The sequence below is a fragment of the Pteropus medius genome, unplaced genomic scaffold (assembly GCF_902729225.1).
Source record: "Pteropus medius unplaced genomic scaffold, Ma_sr-lr_union100, whole genome shotgun sequence".
Classification (NCBI taxonomy): Eukaryota; Metazoa; Chordata; class Mammalia; order Chiroptera; family Pteropodidae; genus Pteropus; species Pteropus medius.
In genome coordinates this window covers 1,297,575-1,314,223 of record NW_024353790.1, presented here as the reverse complement: position 1 = coordinate 1,314,223, position 16,649 = coordinate 1,297,575, and the positions used below count along the sequence as shown (strand labels likewise).

The 16,649-nt window shown below is 43.3% G+C and overlaps 1 protein-coding gene across 2 annotated transcripts in view; it reads left to right on the top strand.

Annotated features, from left to right (window-relative positions):
* MTHFD1L (methylenetetrahydrofolate dehydrogenase (NADP+ dependent) 1 like) overlaps positions 1-14,251 on the top strand; it is a 167,009-nt gene extending 152,758 nt beyond the window's left edge. For both annotated transcript variants that reach the window (XM_039851354.1, XM_039851355.1), the window contains 2 exons: positions 7,054-7,174; positions 13,937-14,251. In XM_039851354.1, the coding sequence (XP_039707288.1) occupies positions 7,054-7,143 (90 nt within the window). In that variant the 3' untranslated portion in view covers positions 7,144-7,174; positions 13,937-14,251. The remainder of the gene's footprint in view (positions 1-7,053; positions 7,175-13,936) is intronic.
* The last annotated feature ends 2,398 nt before the right edge of the window (positions 14,252-16,649 follow it).

The following is a 16,649-nucleotide window of genomic DNA, read 5'->3' as shown; positions in this document are numbered from 1 at the left end:
AGGGTCTTTTCCTACTTCATCTCATTTAAATTTTGAAATAAACCTCATAATGTAGATATGTTTATCATCAGACTTATCTCCAGATAAAGAATCAAGGAAATACCTTACCTGAGAACACACAGGCAGCCCTGGGGTGGAACCCTTCGGAGCACACCTCACAGTCTTGCTCAGGTTGCTGCTACCCCCAGACTTCGATTACCACTCGGAGCCTTTGCACCCGTTAGTGAGAATGTGAAAGCCTCTCGTACCTCACGTCTCTCACGGGGCTGGGGACAGGTGCAACTGTGGCCGTAACGGCGAAACGAGGAAAGGCAGGGAAGAATCTCCAATGGAAATAGGAAGATGGAATGTAAACTATTTAACGCCTGTGTAGGTGTGACCTATATGTATCTTTTTGGTGACGAATGCAAGCAAAGCGTGCGAGTGATGGAGAAGCCAACTGGCTGATGAGCCGTAGCATTGCTTCAGAACTTCCTGTCTTGGGTTTTACCAACCCACTGCTATTAGTTACCAGACCAAGGTCCAAGCACAGTTATGGAACATTGTCCCAGAAATTGTTAAATAACACTGACATGACTCTCAGGTTATTTCAGTGGATGATGATGTTTACACTTTTAGTATGGGAGTAAATAATCCATGTCACACAGCTGATCTTTAAAAAGTAGGAGGCCTATTATTTTTAAAGACAAACTCTTGGTGTTACTGGACGTGTATCATTTTGGAAATTTTTTTAACGGTCATAAAGTATTATTTGCTCATTGCTGACTTAGCTGTGAGTAGTTTTTTAAGATGCAGTTTGCAAAGGTACTCCCCCCAAGTGTAAGCTGTGTAACGTATTCTTAAGTAAGTGTTAAAGTTTAAAAAGAAATCAAGGCTAAAATTGTAAAGGAAATGAATTTACAGTTTCATATAAGTTTATTTATATGAATACTGTAGCTGCAATATCAGTAGCCTGACAGGACGTGGAGATTCTCACTGCATAGATAGCTCATCACGTTTCTTTGTGCAGTTTTTCATCCTTCCCCTCTGTGGGACAATGACACTGAACGCCATGATGTAAGGGAGGCAGTAGGGATTTGTGGGTAGGGTCAGGCCCTGAGAGTCACACTGTCTGCATGTGAATCCCAGCTCCACCGGGTATTAGCTGTGTGATTTGGGACATTATCACACTCTTCCGTGTCTCCTTTTCCTCATCTGCAAAATGGAGATCACGGAAATAGTATAACACGGACCTCGTAGGGTTGTATGAGATGTAGGCTGTGTAAAGTGCTTAGTGCGATACCAGCGATGTTACCATTGGACTTGCCAGGGCACCAAATTATTACTTTCAAATGGGCGAGTAGAAGAAAGGAATTAAAAAAAAAAGACGGAGCCAGCGAAGACGACATTCTTTTTTGCGCCACCGTGAGACGTGCCTGTTCGGCTGGGAGCTGCCCGTGCAGAGCAGGAAGTCGTGAGGAGGAAGCCGACACCCAGGGGACAGTGAAGAGAAGCCACGGGCCACAGGGCTCGGCCAGGCCTGCAGTGGGCCACCTGCGGCTTTCTGGCACGGGCACAAGGAGGACATCGTCTTCCTGAGCAAGCCAGCGCGGGGGGCGTTCCCCGTAACCACAGCTGAAAGCAGACTGAGCGACGCCATCCTTACAATCAGAACAAATAAAGGGGAGGAAATTATTGGAATGGAGGGGGAGCCTTCTAATGCAAAGTAGTCTTTTAGCTTAAATATTCGAATTCTTGAGCTCGAAGCACTACAGAGAAGTTGCAGGACTTCTTTTGTCTGTATCTGGTCAGTCAGGGCCTTCTGCTGCACGTTTATTTTTCTTTCCCCCTAAAAGAACTTCCTCTGATCTCTCATTTTCCAAAAGGCAGGCACGCTGACTTTACACATAGAACGTGTTGGTGACAACTCTTCCTGGCTCTCCCCACTCCAGTGGCAATCCCTTATCTAGAAATTACCCATTACCTATTTTAAATTTTAATCTCCCTGATAATCACATGTATCCAATTTCTGTATATAATTATCTAAACATATACTATACAGTCACATTGCTTGTAGGACTAGAAAATTACCTGGGAGTTTGCACAAGAAATTGTTTATAAGGGTTGCTTCTGGGGAGCTGTATTAGGCAAGGAGGACTTGACTTCTTACTTCTGCTGTTTTTAACTGCTATGTTGAAAGTATTTTTATAAGTAAATTTTTTAAGACTCATACAAAGGTTAGCTAGGGAACAGGCTCCCTACCACTCAAAGAAATTACAGTTTTATTAACAAAAGAAGAAAAAACTGTGCTTGCTCACAGTTTCATTCAAGGCCATTGAAATAAATTGGAATAATCTGAGCTGTGTTATTCTGGGACGATATGTGAGCGCAAGATGGTAATTTTTATAGTAATTGAACATGACTTCCATCTCAGTAAGTCATAAGTTAAGAATTTATTATGTTCATTCTTTTTATATTAAAAAAAAAAACCAGAATGAAAATGATTCATTTTCAACTAAAAAATAAAAAGTGAATTGACCGAAATGTCCCAATGATCCACTTTTTTGGTCTGTCCACAAGGACGAGGTCCCGGTCACCTTGGTGTCCCCATGTGAGTGCTCAGCAAAGGTGGCTAGGTAAATGAAACATCAGTGTGTCCTTTCACACAGTAAGGACACCCACTGGCTACCGGGAGAGATAAGTGAGCTCTAATGAGACCCTCAAACAGGACCCCCAACTCCCCGAGTACCCTTGGGAGTAAAACAGAGATCAGCTTCTGAATGCAGTCACAAGCTGGGCAGGTGGATGTTACCTAACTGCCCAGAAAAAGATCCCAGAACATCTGTCTCCACTAAGTCAGGCAAATGAAATCCCAGTGGTAGAAGCCCTGTTTTCATTTCAATGATTTTTCATATCTCTCTTCTTTCAGTCACTGGATGTGTTTATACTGGGCCATTTTTCCTCATGCATTATCTTAGAGTAGTTTGTTTAATTGTCTAAATGACCATTAAATATAACTGTTTCTGTCCCTCACATTCCAAAGAAGAAGAAGGGAAGAAACAGAAGCCCGATCCTCGAGAAGTTTTTTTAGTGTTTCCTAATTCTCTAATCATCCTTCATTTTATTCACCTATTTAAGAAAGTATTTGTTGTGGACCTAAGGTTGCCAGGCTCTGTATTTACACATGACCTTGGCGAGGACGCCAAGAAGCGATGGGCATTGTATTTACAACTCAGAAAATCCTTTCGCTTAATACTTTAAATTTTCGAGTTATTATTTCATCAAAAAAAATCTTTTTACTTAAATTATATCATAATGTAGTTAACATTATAGTCTCGTTAGTTGTTCAGTCATCTACTGGAAGAGGAAAGAAATGTGTAGAAAGGATTCTACCTCAGATCATGAACCGAGGAACAAAATGTGAGTAAAAATGCTTATTTTTGGAACCAGAATGAAGCTGGATGATTTATTCAGTAGGAAAAAGTAGTAGATTTAAGGAGAAGTGAGAAAAGAAATTATTTCTCAAACACAACAAAATTAACTTTTAAGTATCTGAAAATTTTCTCTTTATTAGTTTTTTTATTTTTTAATTTCCCAGTTGCAGTTGACATACAATATTATATTAGTTTCAGCTGTACGCATAGCATTAGACGTTTACTAGTTTTAACATATGATTATAAAGTCTATTCATAGAACTCATCATTTCTTCAAAATAAGCTTAACCTGAAATCGGTAAAGATTTGGAAGAGTCATTATAATTAAAATGAGAGGCAAAAGCCCATGGTTTGGTGTTGTGTTTTTTTTGGCCCTTGTAAAAGAATCCGTTAATGCACCATGACGAGTAAGTACAAATTAGTCGCTCCCTCATTATTTTAAGCAAGAGGCGTCCTTAGAGGGCGCAGATAAAGTCAACACTGATCACCACTGACCCCAGGCGTGGGACCAGAGGTCAACTTCCAAGGGCCATCCCAACTCCTTCTTGTAGTGCTGTCCTGCCTCTTGTCTGGGTCGACAGTCCTTTGATACCAGTGTTTTATTGGGAGAGAATTTGATGTCCTATTAATATAATTCCATATTACGTCTACTCAGCAGAAGTTTTATTTTTAAGAGTAGGTTTATTGGTGATGGTTCTTTGTCCCCAGGGCAGGGAGTCCCTCAGCTCAGCAAGCTGTGCTTTCTCGTCTGTTGTTGCTTTTGGTCATCCTGATTCTGGCAAGTGATGGTCGCATCATCAGAAAGGAACACGGGAATCTAATGATTAGACTGCTGTTCCCCCCATCGGAGAGACATAAGTTGAAAATAGAGGATAGACATTTAATGCTTCTCCTGGCATCTAATATTTTGGCTCCCGATTTTGTGACAGAATCAGAATAACCAAAAGACGCACGCTCACTGCAGCCAAGAGATCAGCTCCAGCGACCACATAAATCACACTCTTCCTTGGCCATTCTTGGTCTTGCATCAACTAAAAATTAATGGTGGAGAGTTGAATTTTCATGTCTACAAAAAATAGTGTGCAAACAAGCATACAGGGCAGTTGCGTTATCCACAATAGAAGCTTCCACTGTAGCTTTGTTCCAATGGGCCCAGGTGCACTGCCCGGGGGCTTCCTCCTGGGTTTTCCTACCTCTCCTGCATTTAGAGCTGGCTCAGACCTAGTGCTGCCCTTCAGTGGATCGCGTAGCAGCCTCAGGAGCAGCAGCCGTAAAGTCTGGCTAACCTGTCACGTTGATTTACGGGCTGGGGCAGCCTCACTGCGGCTGAACATGATCGTTTCTTTCTCTTTTAAACTATACACTGCTGGTTCTTTTTTCCAAATCCATTGCCCCATGCAGATTATAGAGGCCATCTTAAAATGCCCATGTCAGAATGCAGTCAGGCAGAAGAATCGCTAGAGAGCAATTTTTCTTGCTGTGAGTTGTTCCCAGGGAACGGAAGAAAATACGAACAGTTCCCACCGAGGGTCCCTCCTGTTTGGTGTCCCAGCGCTAACGCGGTAAGCGTGGGTTTCTTTCTGGGGTCTCCTCAGATATATGCAGCCACCGTAGTAACCAGGGAAAAACGTTATCCGCCTGCGAGGAACAGAAACTTCAGGAGGATAAGTAGCTCGAAATATAGGAAGTCCCCACCGACAAGCAGGGTATGCACCAAATCTTTAATTGCTTGAGACCCACAGCATGTTTTCCCAAAGACATGCTATAAATGGCACCTATGTTCCAGACAGGTCCCAGAAGCCTTTTTAGCCCATAATATATATAAAGTACAATCCTTGCAGTTAGCAGGACAGGAGCTAGCCACCATATATCATAGTGTTTTATGCGTCCGGCCACATGGGGAGCACATCCCGTTGCCCTCCTCACTCACATTCTCCGGGTCCAGGTGGCCAGTGAGGCCTGCAGGTGCACAGGTCCCCTCCCCCACCAAGCTTCCTTTCAGTACTAACGCGAATGGGGAGTGGGCAGGAATAGCAGTCAGAAGCATCCCGGGCCACACAGACCGAGCCAGTGCTTCTCATACTGCAGGGTGCGCACAGATCACCTGGGGACCTGCTGAAGTGCAGACCCCGACTCGGCAGGCCTGGGCGGGCGCTGAGGTGTGAATTTCCAACAACTCCCAGTGATGCTTGCAAGTCTGAGCAGCAAGAGTCTGTCAGGGAGAGGGTGACCAGAAGACATCCTGAGTCACTACCGAAAGGAAGTGCAGAGTGAGAGAGCTGGGTTCTATCGTAGAAGCCTTATCTGGGTTCCGTGTCGGCTGAGAACTTTTCGCCAGACGAGGAGGAGCGGGTAAACCATGGATGCCATTGAGTGCTGGCTGTACCACTGCGTCCTCTCCCAGCGTCCTCTGGCAGGGCCGGCTGGAGTTTGCCCAACAGCACTTAGCCCTCGAAAGAACCAGACTTAGCAGAATCCCAGGTGTCTTTCCTCCTAGCGATAGGATGCAACACTCCTTTATGAGCATCCTTGGTATGAAAAGGACGTGCGAAAACACAGCAGGAAATGCTAAAGCCTACAAGGAGTGGATCCTCCCGAAGCCTCACAGTCTGGATACTAGACCAGTGTTTTCATGCGAGAACCACCAGGGGAACCTGGGCTTCTCCCCAGCACACCGGGGTTTCTGACGCAGGTGGCAAAGGGCACACCTTAGAAAATTCTGATCTGAGACGTGGTGCAGCAGAGCAGTGAGGGGCGCGGGTCCTGGTTTAATCCTGTCCCCACTGCTAGCTAGCTGTGTCCTCTTGTGCCCAAATGTCCTCATCAGTAAAGTGGGGCCAAAATTAGTACCTACCTCTTAGGGGTGGGGTTGGAGGCTTAGTTAAGTTATCCATGGGAAGCTCATAGAGTGTGCCCCAAAGGTGGTGGTCAAATGAGTCCTTTGAGATTACAGGCGTGGAGTCAGGTTTCCAGTTTTGCTGCTTATTACCTGCTGCTTATTACAAGTCATTTAGCCTCTAAACCTCTGTGACTTTCCTTATAACATGGATGTAAAAAAAAATATCTGTCTCATAGTGTTGTTTGGAGGGTAAGATAAGTGAAGGACTCAGCACAGTTCCTGGCACATAGTAAGTTCTCGATAAACATCCATTCTTGTTGTGAAGGTAGGCCAGAGTGACTGCTCGCTGCAGAATAGGAGTCTGTAAACTGTGCTCCAAGAGTTGGAGGTTTTACAAAAAGGAGTCCTGAGCATCATAATTGGGAGTAAGGAGGAGGCCATCGTCCACTCCCCCCACACCTATTGCCCAGAGAGGCTCATCTTTGTTGGGGTCCGACATTAAGATGTGATTTAGGAAAAGAAGGTTTGAAATCACTGTTTTGGAGCTGCAGCGTGCTGTGGGACTGTGGGACAAGGTAGATGGTCTGTTTCCAAAAAGTGGACATTTGCCTTTTCTATTTCATTTCTTTAAACAAAGATTGAAATAGCAGATGGTGGATTTGAAGAGAGAGTTTATGTGTGTGCAACCTTAAGTTTTATGACGCCGAATTGAATCGTACAGTTAATCTTTGTAGATGGACCGTGTTCGGCGCAATCGCGGCGCAGCGTTGGCTAACACACCACTTTCGTTTTCTCCGCCAGATGAGCACCATGCCGGGACTGCCGACGCGGCCCTGCTTTTACGACATAGATCTCGACACGGAAACAGAGCAAGTTAAAGGCTTGTTCTAAGTGAGCGTGACCTTCACAGGACCCGATTCAGGTCGGTTGTTGTGCTTCTTTCTTTCTTTCTTTCTTTCTCTCTTTCTTTCTTTCTTTTTCTTTCTCTTTATCTTTCTCTTTCTCTCTCTTTCTTTCTTTCTTTCTCTCTCTTTCTCTCTCTCTCTCTCTCTTTCTTCTTCCTTCCTTCCTTCCTTCCTTCCTTTCTCTTTTTCTTTTCCCAAGCCTTTGTTCGTTTTTTTTGTTTTGTTTTTCTAATATTTATGAGAAAAATGGTCTGATAAGTAATTTCTCAACTTGGTTACTATGAATTCCTACCTGATAATGGTGTATGACTCAGGTCACCTCGGTGTGGATGTGCGGTTACATGGTCAGGACACAGACCCTTGGCGAAAGTTAAATCATGTCATCTGAATATAGATTATTTAAGGCATCTCTTGCCATAATAGCGGAACCCTATAAATTCATTATTCTTTTTTCAGCATTAAAACTAATATCTGCTGTCATTAAAGGACTAACTACACCACATATCTCTTGGTTACAGAGTTGAAATCATGCAATAGAAGAATCTCGGTGGATTCATTTCCTAGGGCTGCCATTACACAGTATCACAACTGGGTGGCTTAAAACAACAAATATCCTCCCCACCATTCTGGAGGCTAGAAGTCCAAAGTCAAGGTGTCGGCCGAGCCTTGCACTCTCTGAGACTCTGGCGGGATCCTTCCTGGCCTCTTCCCAACTTCTGGTGGTTGCCATCATTCCTTCATATTCCTCAGCTTGCACACCTGTATCACCCCAGTCTCCGCCTCCACAGTCATCTGGCATGTTACCTATGCATCTGTGTTCATGTGGCATTCTCTTCTCACAAGGACTCCAGTCATATTGAATTAGGACCCCTTCTTACTGACCTCGTCTTAACTGCATCTGCAAAGATCCTGTTTCTAAATAAGGTCACCGTCATAGGTACTGGGGGTCAGGACTTCAACATAGCTTTTTGGGGACACCATTCAACCCATAACACTCGACTATGGCTCAACAGGTGGATTAGGCTCTTACGCCACTGAGATGGGACAGATCATTCACAGGACGGACAGAGCAGCAGAAATTAGACCCTTGGCGGCTCATGGTCTGGACAGTTTCAGAGGGTTGGGCCTGACTTGGAGCTGGCTGAGGCCGCCCACAGCTGGGCCCCCTCCATCTCATCCACGTCTACCCCTCAGTCCTGCAGCCACACCTGCTGGCTTCTTTCCTAGCTTCCCATCATGAAGAAAAATGACCACCCTCCCAACCCTCCTCCCTGGAAAACTCTCAATCAGAAGTTTTAAAGGTTCGGAGCTGCTTTTCGCCATCCCATATATCAAACACGTCCTCACCATATTCTCAAGACATATTCCTTCCCCCAAATCACTCCCAATCCAATTCATTCTCCCCACTCACCCCTGTTCCTTTCCTGAGCCCAGCACCCCTCCCTCTCGCTGACATGTTCTGGGCCTTCCAGATGAGCTGGCCTGACCTAAAGACCCTTCTTTCCATTTGTCTCCGAGATCGGGCCCTAAGCCAGGCACACGGGGCCCAAACATTCATTTGTTTCACTACCAGTAGTCAACATGGGGAGACATTTTTCTTTAAGTCTTTATTACTAAAACACCAAAGACCTAACTATGGCAAGAAAGGTAAGGGGGAAACCCCTTATATAAAATTACATGGAACAGGATGTGGAATTGTTTGGGTTGTGTGTGTGGTGTTATGTGTTGTCTGTATGTGCTTCTTTGCTGAGGAGTTGGAGCTATATTTAGTTTTAACCCCAACCACATTTCATATCTTTGTCATTTCTGAAAAAGAAAACTCTAGAAAATGAACTAGGGGAGACTTTTTTTTAACACAAACTTGAGTTTTGATCACAGTGTTATTTTGGTCATTTTGTGTGACTCCTGGGGGGAGGGGGAGGGAGAGCGCCTCAGCTTTCCCAGCTGGGCCTTGGGAAACTGACAGTATCCTTCCTCTCAAACTGAAAACTGACCCCTGTCCTGACTAATCTCCCTTTTCATGTCGAGAACCCATCATGCTGCATTCCTGCCAGTTGTCATTTTTCTCCAGAACAAGTGTGTACACTCCTTTCATCTCTCTTGCACAGGATTTTTTCCAGCCTTTTCATCCATTTTCATTTGCTCCCCAGGTGGGTCGTATAAACCCAATTATACCTTAATTATTTCAGGTAAGACTCAGGTAATGCCAGGGGATGCATCCTTAGCTTCGCTGTCATGCACACTTAAATCCCGTGTTTGTGCTCGCTAACGAGCCCTCCTACTTAGAGATTGGGCAGGTAGGTGGCAGGATGCTGGCCTGTGGTGACTGCCTCCAATGTGCCAGGCACTGTGCCAAGCACCTTGCACAGGCGGTCACAGCACCCCTTGGAGGCAGGTGCTGTCCCAAGAGGTTAGGTCCTCCTCCTGTGGTCCCTGAGAGTGGGTAGCTGAGAGACGACCCCAACCCACAGGACTGCCGAGCTGCATCTCCCCTGTTCAACCCTGTCTCTCATTCCGTAGCTAGCGCTGGTCGCTTTACTGTCTCCCTTGTCACATGTCCTGCTGGGATCGATCCAATGAGATGGGTACTATTTTTATTTCAGAGCTGTGAAAACTTTGACCCAGAGAGGTCAATAACTTTGCTCAAGTTGTACAGCTAATAAGTACCAGAGCCGGAACTCAGGCCAAATCTGCTTACTCCCAGACTCACCCCATCCTCTGTGCCCTAAACCCAAGGACGATTTTTTTGATTCATTCACAGGGTAAATGAACTTCAACCTATCCTGGAAGATGATAACCAGCTATTTCAACAAACCTGTAATTTGGGGATAACTGGGTGATTTAAAAAAAAAAATAGCAAAAGATAATTATCTGAGTATTAAAAGCTATGACTTCGTCAAAATTCTTTTTTGTCAAACTGTACGAGGGCTCTCTCTTAGTTAACTCATTGAATGGCATTTTCCCACTCACTTATCCAAGCCTTTTTTTTCTTTGTGAACTGCCAAATCCTGTTCCAGGCTTGGTGAGCAGCGGCTCAAAACCCATCACTTGACCTTGCTTGAACAATCGAAAATGGGTCCGGTGTCATAAGATAAAAGCACCATACAAAGCAAACATTCCTTCTCGGGGACGCTCGTTACAATGATCCCGTAAACATTCCTTCTGTTTCCTGTGTCCTCTCACATAAGGCCAGTCACAGACCACTTCCAAAACAGCCAGAGGTCTGTAGCTACTAAAACTGCGTACAATAAAAATGTTAATGCTTGGACAACAGTCAAGTTGGATGAGTTTGGGCATCGGAAGAAGAAACGTCCGGTTGGTTGCTTTATTCACGTAGCGATCAGACTCCAGATAGTTCTCTGCACTCGCTGGAGTGTATTGCAGGCGTGTCCCACGCGGAAGAAGCCTGTCCCCAGTTGGTGACGGCTCTCTTTCTTCCCGCTTCCTCTCCTTTCCTGCTTACCTCACCCTTTAGGAAATTGTGGGAGACTTAGTATGAACATCAGGTGCCAAGAAATCCCCAGAATTTGAGCTCTTGCTCCTTCATTCCAAGGCCTCTCTGTAGTACTTTTCACTATTGTTAGAATCAGGGCATGATTCATTTGTCTGGATGTCACCAAATAGAACTAATTAAAAATAAGTTATTTGTCCCAATGAAATCGATCCTGCAACTTTAGTGTTCAGTCCTTTTGTGTGAAGATGATTGGATTAAAGGAGGTCGGGTTTTTTTTCTCCTTTGGGTTTCTCATTCTGACCCTTCATCATATTTCTGAACCTTGGCAGGATTCAAATGAACACAACAAACTCTGGCAGATTTCCTAAAGAATTCAGATACTCCTTACTTTGTTCTGATGTGCAAAGTTTAGTACGGAATCAGATTGACTCTGGCCCAGCAATCAATCTCAGTTACTTACCTAAGAATTGTTCTTCTTGAATTGTATGCAAAAAAGAGTATGATATCAGCTCATTTCTTCCCTACACTGCCTTTGGAGTATGGTTGCTGCCTGCAGCCCTTTTAGAAACAGGGCCTCGTATCCTCAAATTGAAAACCACAGGGTTTCAGGGTTCCCGGTGCTCTGGGGGAGCTCCTGGGCTCCGTGGTTTTGGTCTTGAAACTCTGTCTCTTCAAGGAACAGCTCAAAATTGTTCATCACCATTGTGCTTCGAGGCAGAGGTCCTCGGTTCGCCACCCCACGCCACCCTTGGAGCAGAGCGTACCCCTCTTCTTTTCCCATTTCCAGGCAGGGCCAAAGTAGCCTGGAAGCCCAAGCTACTTAAATAAAAGGTCGTGATAATTAAATCCAGGGATGACATCGTTCACATCTCGGTGACATCTAAAGGACGCTGATACATAAATCTTCCCTAACTTAAATGGAATGTTTTGAAACTTAGCAGTTGTGAAATTATTAATTCCCTTTTAAAGAAAGTTTTTCAGGCCCCCTTTGAGGGAGGGAGAATTTATTTAAAAATAAACAAATAAATAAATAAAGCAAGGAAAATAATAAATACTTCAGCAAACTCAGAAAAAATAATTTTTCCAATAACTAAATCTATAAGTGGTTATTATCAACAAAAAAAATCAGAAAAACTTCAATTCTGGCATTAGTTGCAATCTACTTGGTTGGAAAAAATTTGAACTTGTAAGGTAGGGGGAAAGTTTTAACCAAATGCTACGAACTTGAAATTTGTTTCCATTGCAGAAGACATTTTTATCAGACACCTAGACCGGTTAATAAGTGACTATCAGCAGCTTCACTAATAAGAGAAATGAATAGACTTCATTCTCCTCGATTCAAAAGCAAATCTCAAAAGAACCTCACGATATAAAGATTCTAAATTGTTCACTCTTCAGGTTTAAAAAATAGAGTCAAAATATGTCACCACGAACTTTATCACTACTGTTAAGGTTAAGTTTTCATTTTTATTTTAAAAATCACTGTGGTGACATGTAACTTTACCTCTGGTCTTCGAAAATGGGAACCAATGAATTATGATCGTTAGCAAAGAGAAGCCAAAAACCAAGTGTTATTACCAATAATTAATAAATAAAATAAGTTTTTTTTTGTTTGTTTAATAAAGAGGAGAGAGCTAATCTCCCACCCACCCAGTGGTATGTTTCCGATGGCTACTATACAAATTACAGGGTAGCTTAAAACACCAGAAAGTTATTCTTTCACAGTTCTAGAGGCTAAAAGTCTAAAGTCAGTATTAGACTGAAATCAAGGTGTCATGAGACCACCCCACCTCCAGAGGCTCCAGAACCCGTTCCTTGCCTCGTCTGGCTCCTGGTGGCTTGCCTAACCCCTTGACTTGTGGCCACATCACTCCAGTCTCTGCCTCTGTGGTCAGTCACATTGTCTTTCTCTTCTGTGTGTCTGGGCACTTTCTGATTTCTTATTATTCCCATACCAAGACAGAATGTTTTCTATAGTCTGTGTTCCAAAATATTTGCCACTAAATAAATGTTTATAATGTTTTTCCACAGAAAAGACAATAAGCTGATTTATTTTTATATTTTTACCTTGCCCATTGCATTTCTGATTTTTTTAAAAGCTATAATCAGACTTTCTGTACTTCTCCCAACCCTTGGAGTTTTCTTAAAATGTGAAGTCATAAGACTCTGAGCCACAAAACCGTTGGCTACAGAGGCCCTGCAGCTAATGAGCTGCTGTTCCACCTGCCGCTCTGGAGCTGGAAGGGCTTGTTCCAGCCTTGCTGTGCCTCAGGGCATCACCAGTCCACTGGGCCCAGCCTCCGCCCTTCCCACCCAGGCGTCACTGAGCCTCACATCTAGGGCCACCAGAGCCACTGAAGTGAGGCCGGCCTTGTCTCTGAGCCAAGGGGTGAGGGAGGTCTCCAACAGACAAACCTCCCTCGCTAACATCTAAAGTATTTTCTTTTCGTTAATGTTTATTATGCTGGCAGTGCTTCCCTTTTGTTTACTTTTCTGATGACTCAGACCTTAGGGGGTGTATTTGAAGCTCCTAGTCCCCTGTCTTTGTCACCATCTTGTGTTCTGAAGCTAATCAAACGTCCTTTCTGGCTCCAGACCCCTCCTGCATCTGTGGAAGGCCAACTTGCCGTGTTCCAGCCGAGTTTGAACTTTCGGCCCAGGAGATAAATTCTTCCATGTATAAATTCAGATTAAAGGCCAAATACTTGCATTTACATTTCTCCTGGAGTGGTGAATACTTTTTTTTTTTTTTGGAATGTAGGTGTTTTGTTCTTTTTCAAATGTAGTTTGATCCCTTCTCTTTCTAAAAGATTGCAGGATTCAATGGTAGCAGAAAGTCTCAATATCCTTTGAGAGAAAGCAACAAAGCTTTGACAATAATAAGTTCCAAGCCTACTCATTTTCATTCTGTCCTAAATGCATTTTTCAGACCTTGCTGTCTGTACCTACCATGAAATCGAAGGCGACAGAATCCCTAATCTAAAATCGTGAATGTTCTCACTCGACAGGATCCTGGAGACTTTAGATCCCAAATCTGGAAGTCGTGGAATTTCTGCCACGATCCCCAAGTAAATCTTTTAGGAATGTTAGAGCAGCGCCATCAGCATCCTCGCTGACTTGGTCACAGAGTGATGCCAAATCAGATTCTCCACTGCTCATAAGTAAAGATTGCAAGCAGATCCCAGCCTTGTCTGTGAATAGAATCCCTTATCTGCCCTTGAATTTTCTTTCGGTCTCCAGCTTTAGAGCTAGCATGTATTAACAATTTAACATCAGAGGGAAAAGCTATTCTTAAACCACTAAAAAAATTTTTTCTGTTTTTCAGGCTCCTAAAACACAAAGTACTCCTTGCCTTTTGGCTGCAGTTGGAGAAGAAAGCGAATTTGAAATATACTTGTTACGCAACGCCGGAGAAATGGTGAACTAGGCCAAAGATTTATTCTTCCTTCAAGATGAATTCTCTTTGCAACCGAGTGTAGTATTCAGTAAAAGGACCTCCCCCAAGTTTGAAAGAAACTAATTTATTTTCTGTTTCTGCAGAGTTTACATTATTTCCCACTGCTTACACTTTAGAATGTTTATTGTATGGGGACTGGAGGATTAAAAGAGTGTGAACTAAAAGGTAACATTTTCCACCAGAGTTTTCTGTTTCGTCTTTTAACCGAAAATAAATATGTATCTAGAAAACCAACCAGCAAGTTTTCAGTGCCAGATAAAACTCTGCTCTAGAGGTAACTGTTCATGTTGGATTGTTACCTGACACCAGTTTCCTGGAAAATTGTGAATCCGACCAGAGCTTCCTAAACATTACAAGAAAAAAATAACACACACACAGAGAAATGTCTGGTCAATTGTGAAATCTTTCAACTATTGGAGATTTGTAATATCCTTTGGAACAAAGTGCATTTTACATCCAGAACTATTTTTCAGTGCCAGTAAAATATACATCAGTTACATAAAAACTGATGAGTTTATGCTCGTTTCTTCCACTGATAAATGAATCTCAATAACCATTAAGCTTTCGAAGGCCCGTAGGCCAAAGACAGTGCCTCTTAAAGGTCAGGTGTTTGGCAAATGTTTTTCCATTTGTCCAACCCTTAATGTGTAGTAAAGAATGTTCTGTGGACTTTTTCCCCACTGCCGGGAGTCCCTGACCCTTCTTTGTTCCCATTTTTTCCTACAAGAATATAAAATAAGTTAAGACAAAACCAGAGATTCAAAAGCAAACAAGACATGATTGTCTTCTAAGCAGCGTAAGTAAAATAGTCACCAGAAATATGGTAAATGTCCCCCCAGGCGCGTCCTGCAGGGTGCCCGCCATCGCTCCTTCCTGTGTTTTCTCGTATTTGCCCTCCTGCCACCCTGCTCATTCATTGCTCTGCCCATAATGTATCTTTATGCACAATTTCATTTGTTCCAAAACACTGTACACTAACTAAAAAGCCTCCCAATGTCAAGACTGCCCCAGGAATAATGTCACTGGGCATTTCTGAAGTGTCCCCCGCCCCGTCCCTGTCCTGTCTTCGGGAGTACAAATACACAGTAAACTGGCATTTTTAATATATGTCTATTTGAGGATTGTAAGCATTCACAGTAAATCTGTTCTCTGTAGTGTACTCAGTGAGCAGTCCTCGTGGACTAATTTTTTAAGCACTTGCCTTCCGTAATTTGAGTTTTTATTATTTTCCTCTGCCATTTAAAGTTTCATTTTCTAGTTTTGAAGTGTTTTAGGGGGGAAAAAAAAAGATTTTAGAAACCTATATTCCAAGGACTTTAGATGAGGGATTTCTTTCTTTACCAGCTTTCACCAGCCATTCACCAATTCACCAAAAAAAGCAAAAGGTATGGGAAGATTAGAAAAGTTTCATTTAAAGGTCTACAACCCAGGTGGTGCTGGGAACTCCCAAGCTGCTTTCCCATCGTGGGGCTCATCTCAACGCCTCCAGATGTCATAACTTGTGTTCAATTGCTTCGTTTTCTCTCATTCACTCCCCCTACAAGAATATACTCCTGCTGAGTGAGGAGCAGTCTCCACTGGCAAGAAAGATCTTTGGCAGGTTAGTCAATGGACTTATCAACGCATGATGACGGATGCGTTCATAGACCAGAGGTCCTATTTTAGGGAAGAGCTAGTTATCTACTCTTCTGAGGCCAAGGCACGAGGGAAAAACATCACATAACCTTCAGTGTGGCGGGTTTATGTTGGCAATCTTCCCAGGGAGGGCAGACCCTGATCTTTCTGCCTCCATAACTGAAATGTGAGAAACCAGTAACAGACTGGAAGTGGGGAGGGGTCCTGGTGACCACCCCCAACCCCACCCCGCCACGGCTCATGGACATGTGGTCTTGCTACCTCTCTGTTTGTGGTCCTGTAGTAGCAATACCCTCAGAAGTTGAGACCCAGACCAAAAGAATCCCTAAAGCTCCCAGAGGAATACATGGCAGAAATTAAATGACAACGAGGAGGCAACTAGCCAATCCATTAATATTCTTTTTATTCCTCTATTTCCGGGGTTCCTTTAACTAGAATGTACTGACTCTATTCAAGCAATACATGAGTGTTCTTCACAGTAGATATTTGAAGAGCATCCTCTGGTTTCACATTAGTCAGGGATTGGTTTTTATCAAAGTTTACACGTGCCCATAAATATGAGGCTTACCTTATTTATTCCAGAAAAATACATACATATTTGTCCATTGCTTTTGTATAATGTATATGTACAAAGGACTAAAAATTAAGTAAGAAGTGCGTTTTTGTAGTAATTGTTATAAACCTACAGTTCATATCCACAGAAAAAAGTGGAGCTTTGTGGCAGAGCAGTTGGTTAGTAAATGGGTCTTTATGTGGTTCCTTAAATTCTAGGCAGCCATAGACAGACCCCAAAAAAGCTCTGACAAGCTACACGTTAATCAAGGGAGAGTGAACTAGAATTTAGGAGTCGGTGAACTTGGATGAGAAAAGAATTCCATCTTTGTTTTCGCCAACCTCTAATATAGTATTTCCTTCGATCTTGAATGTCGACCACAAGCCACAGCAG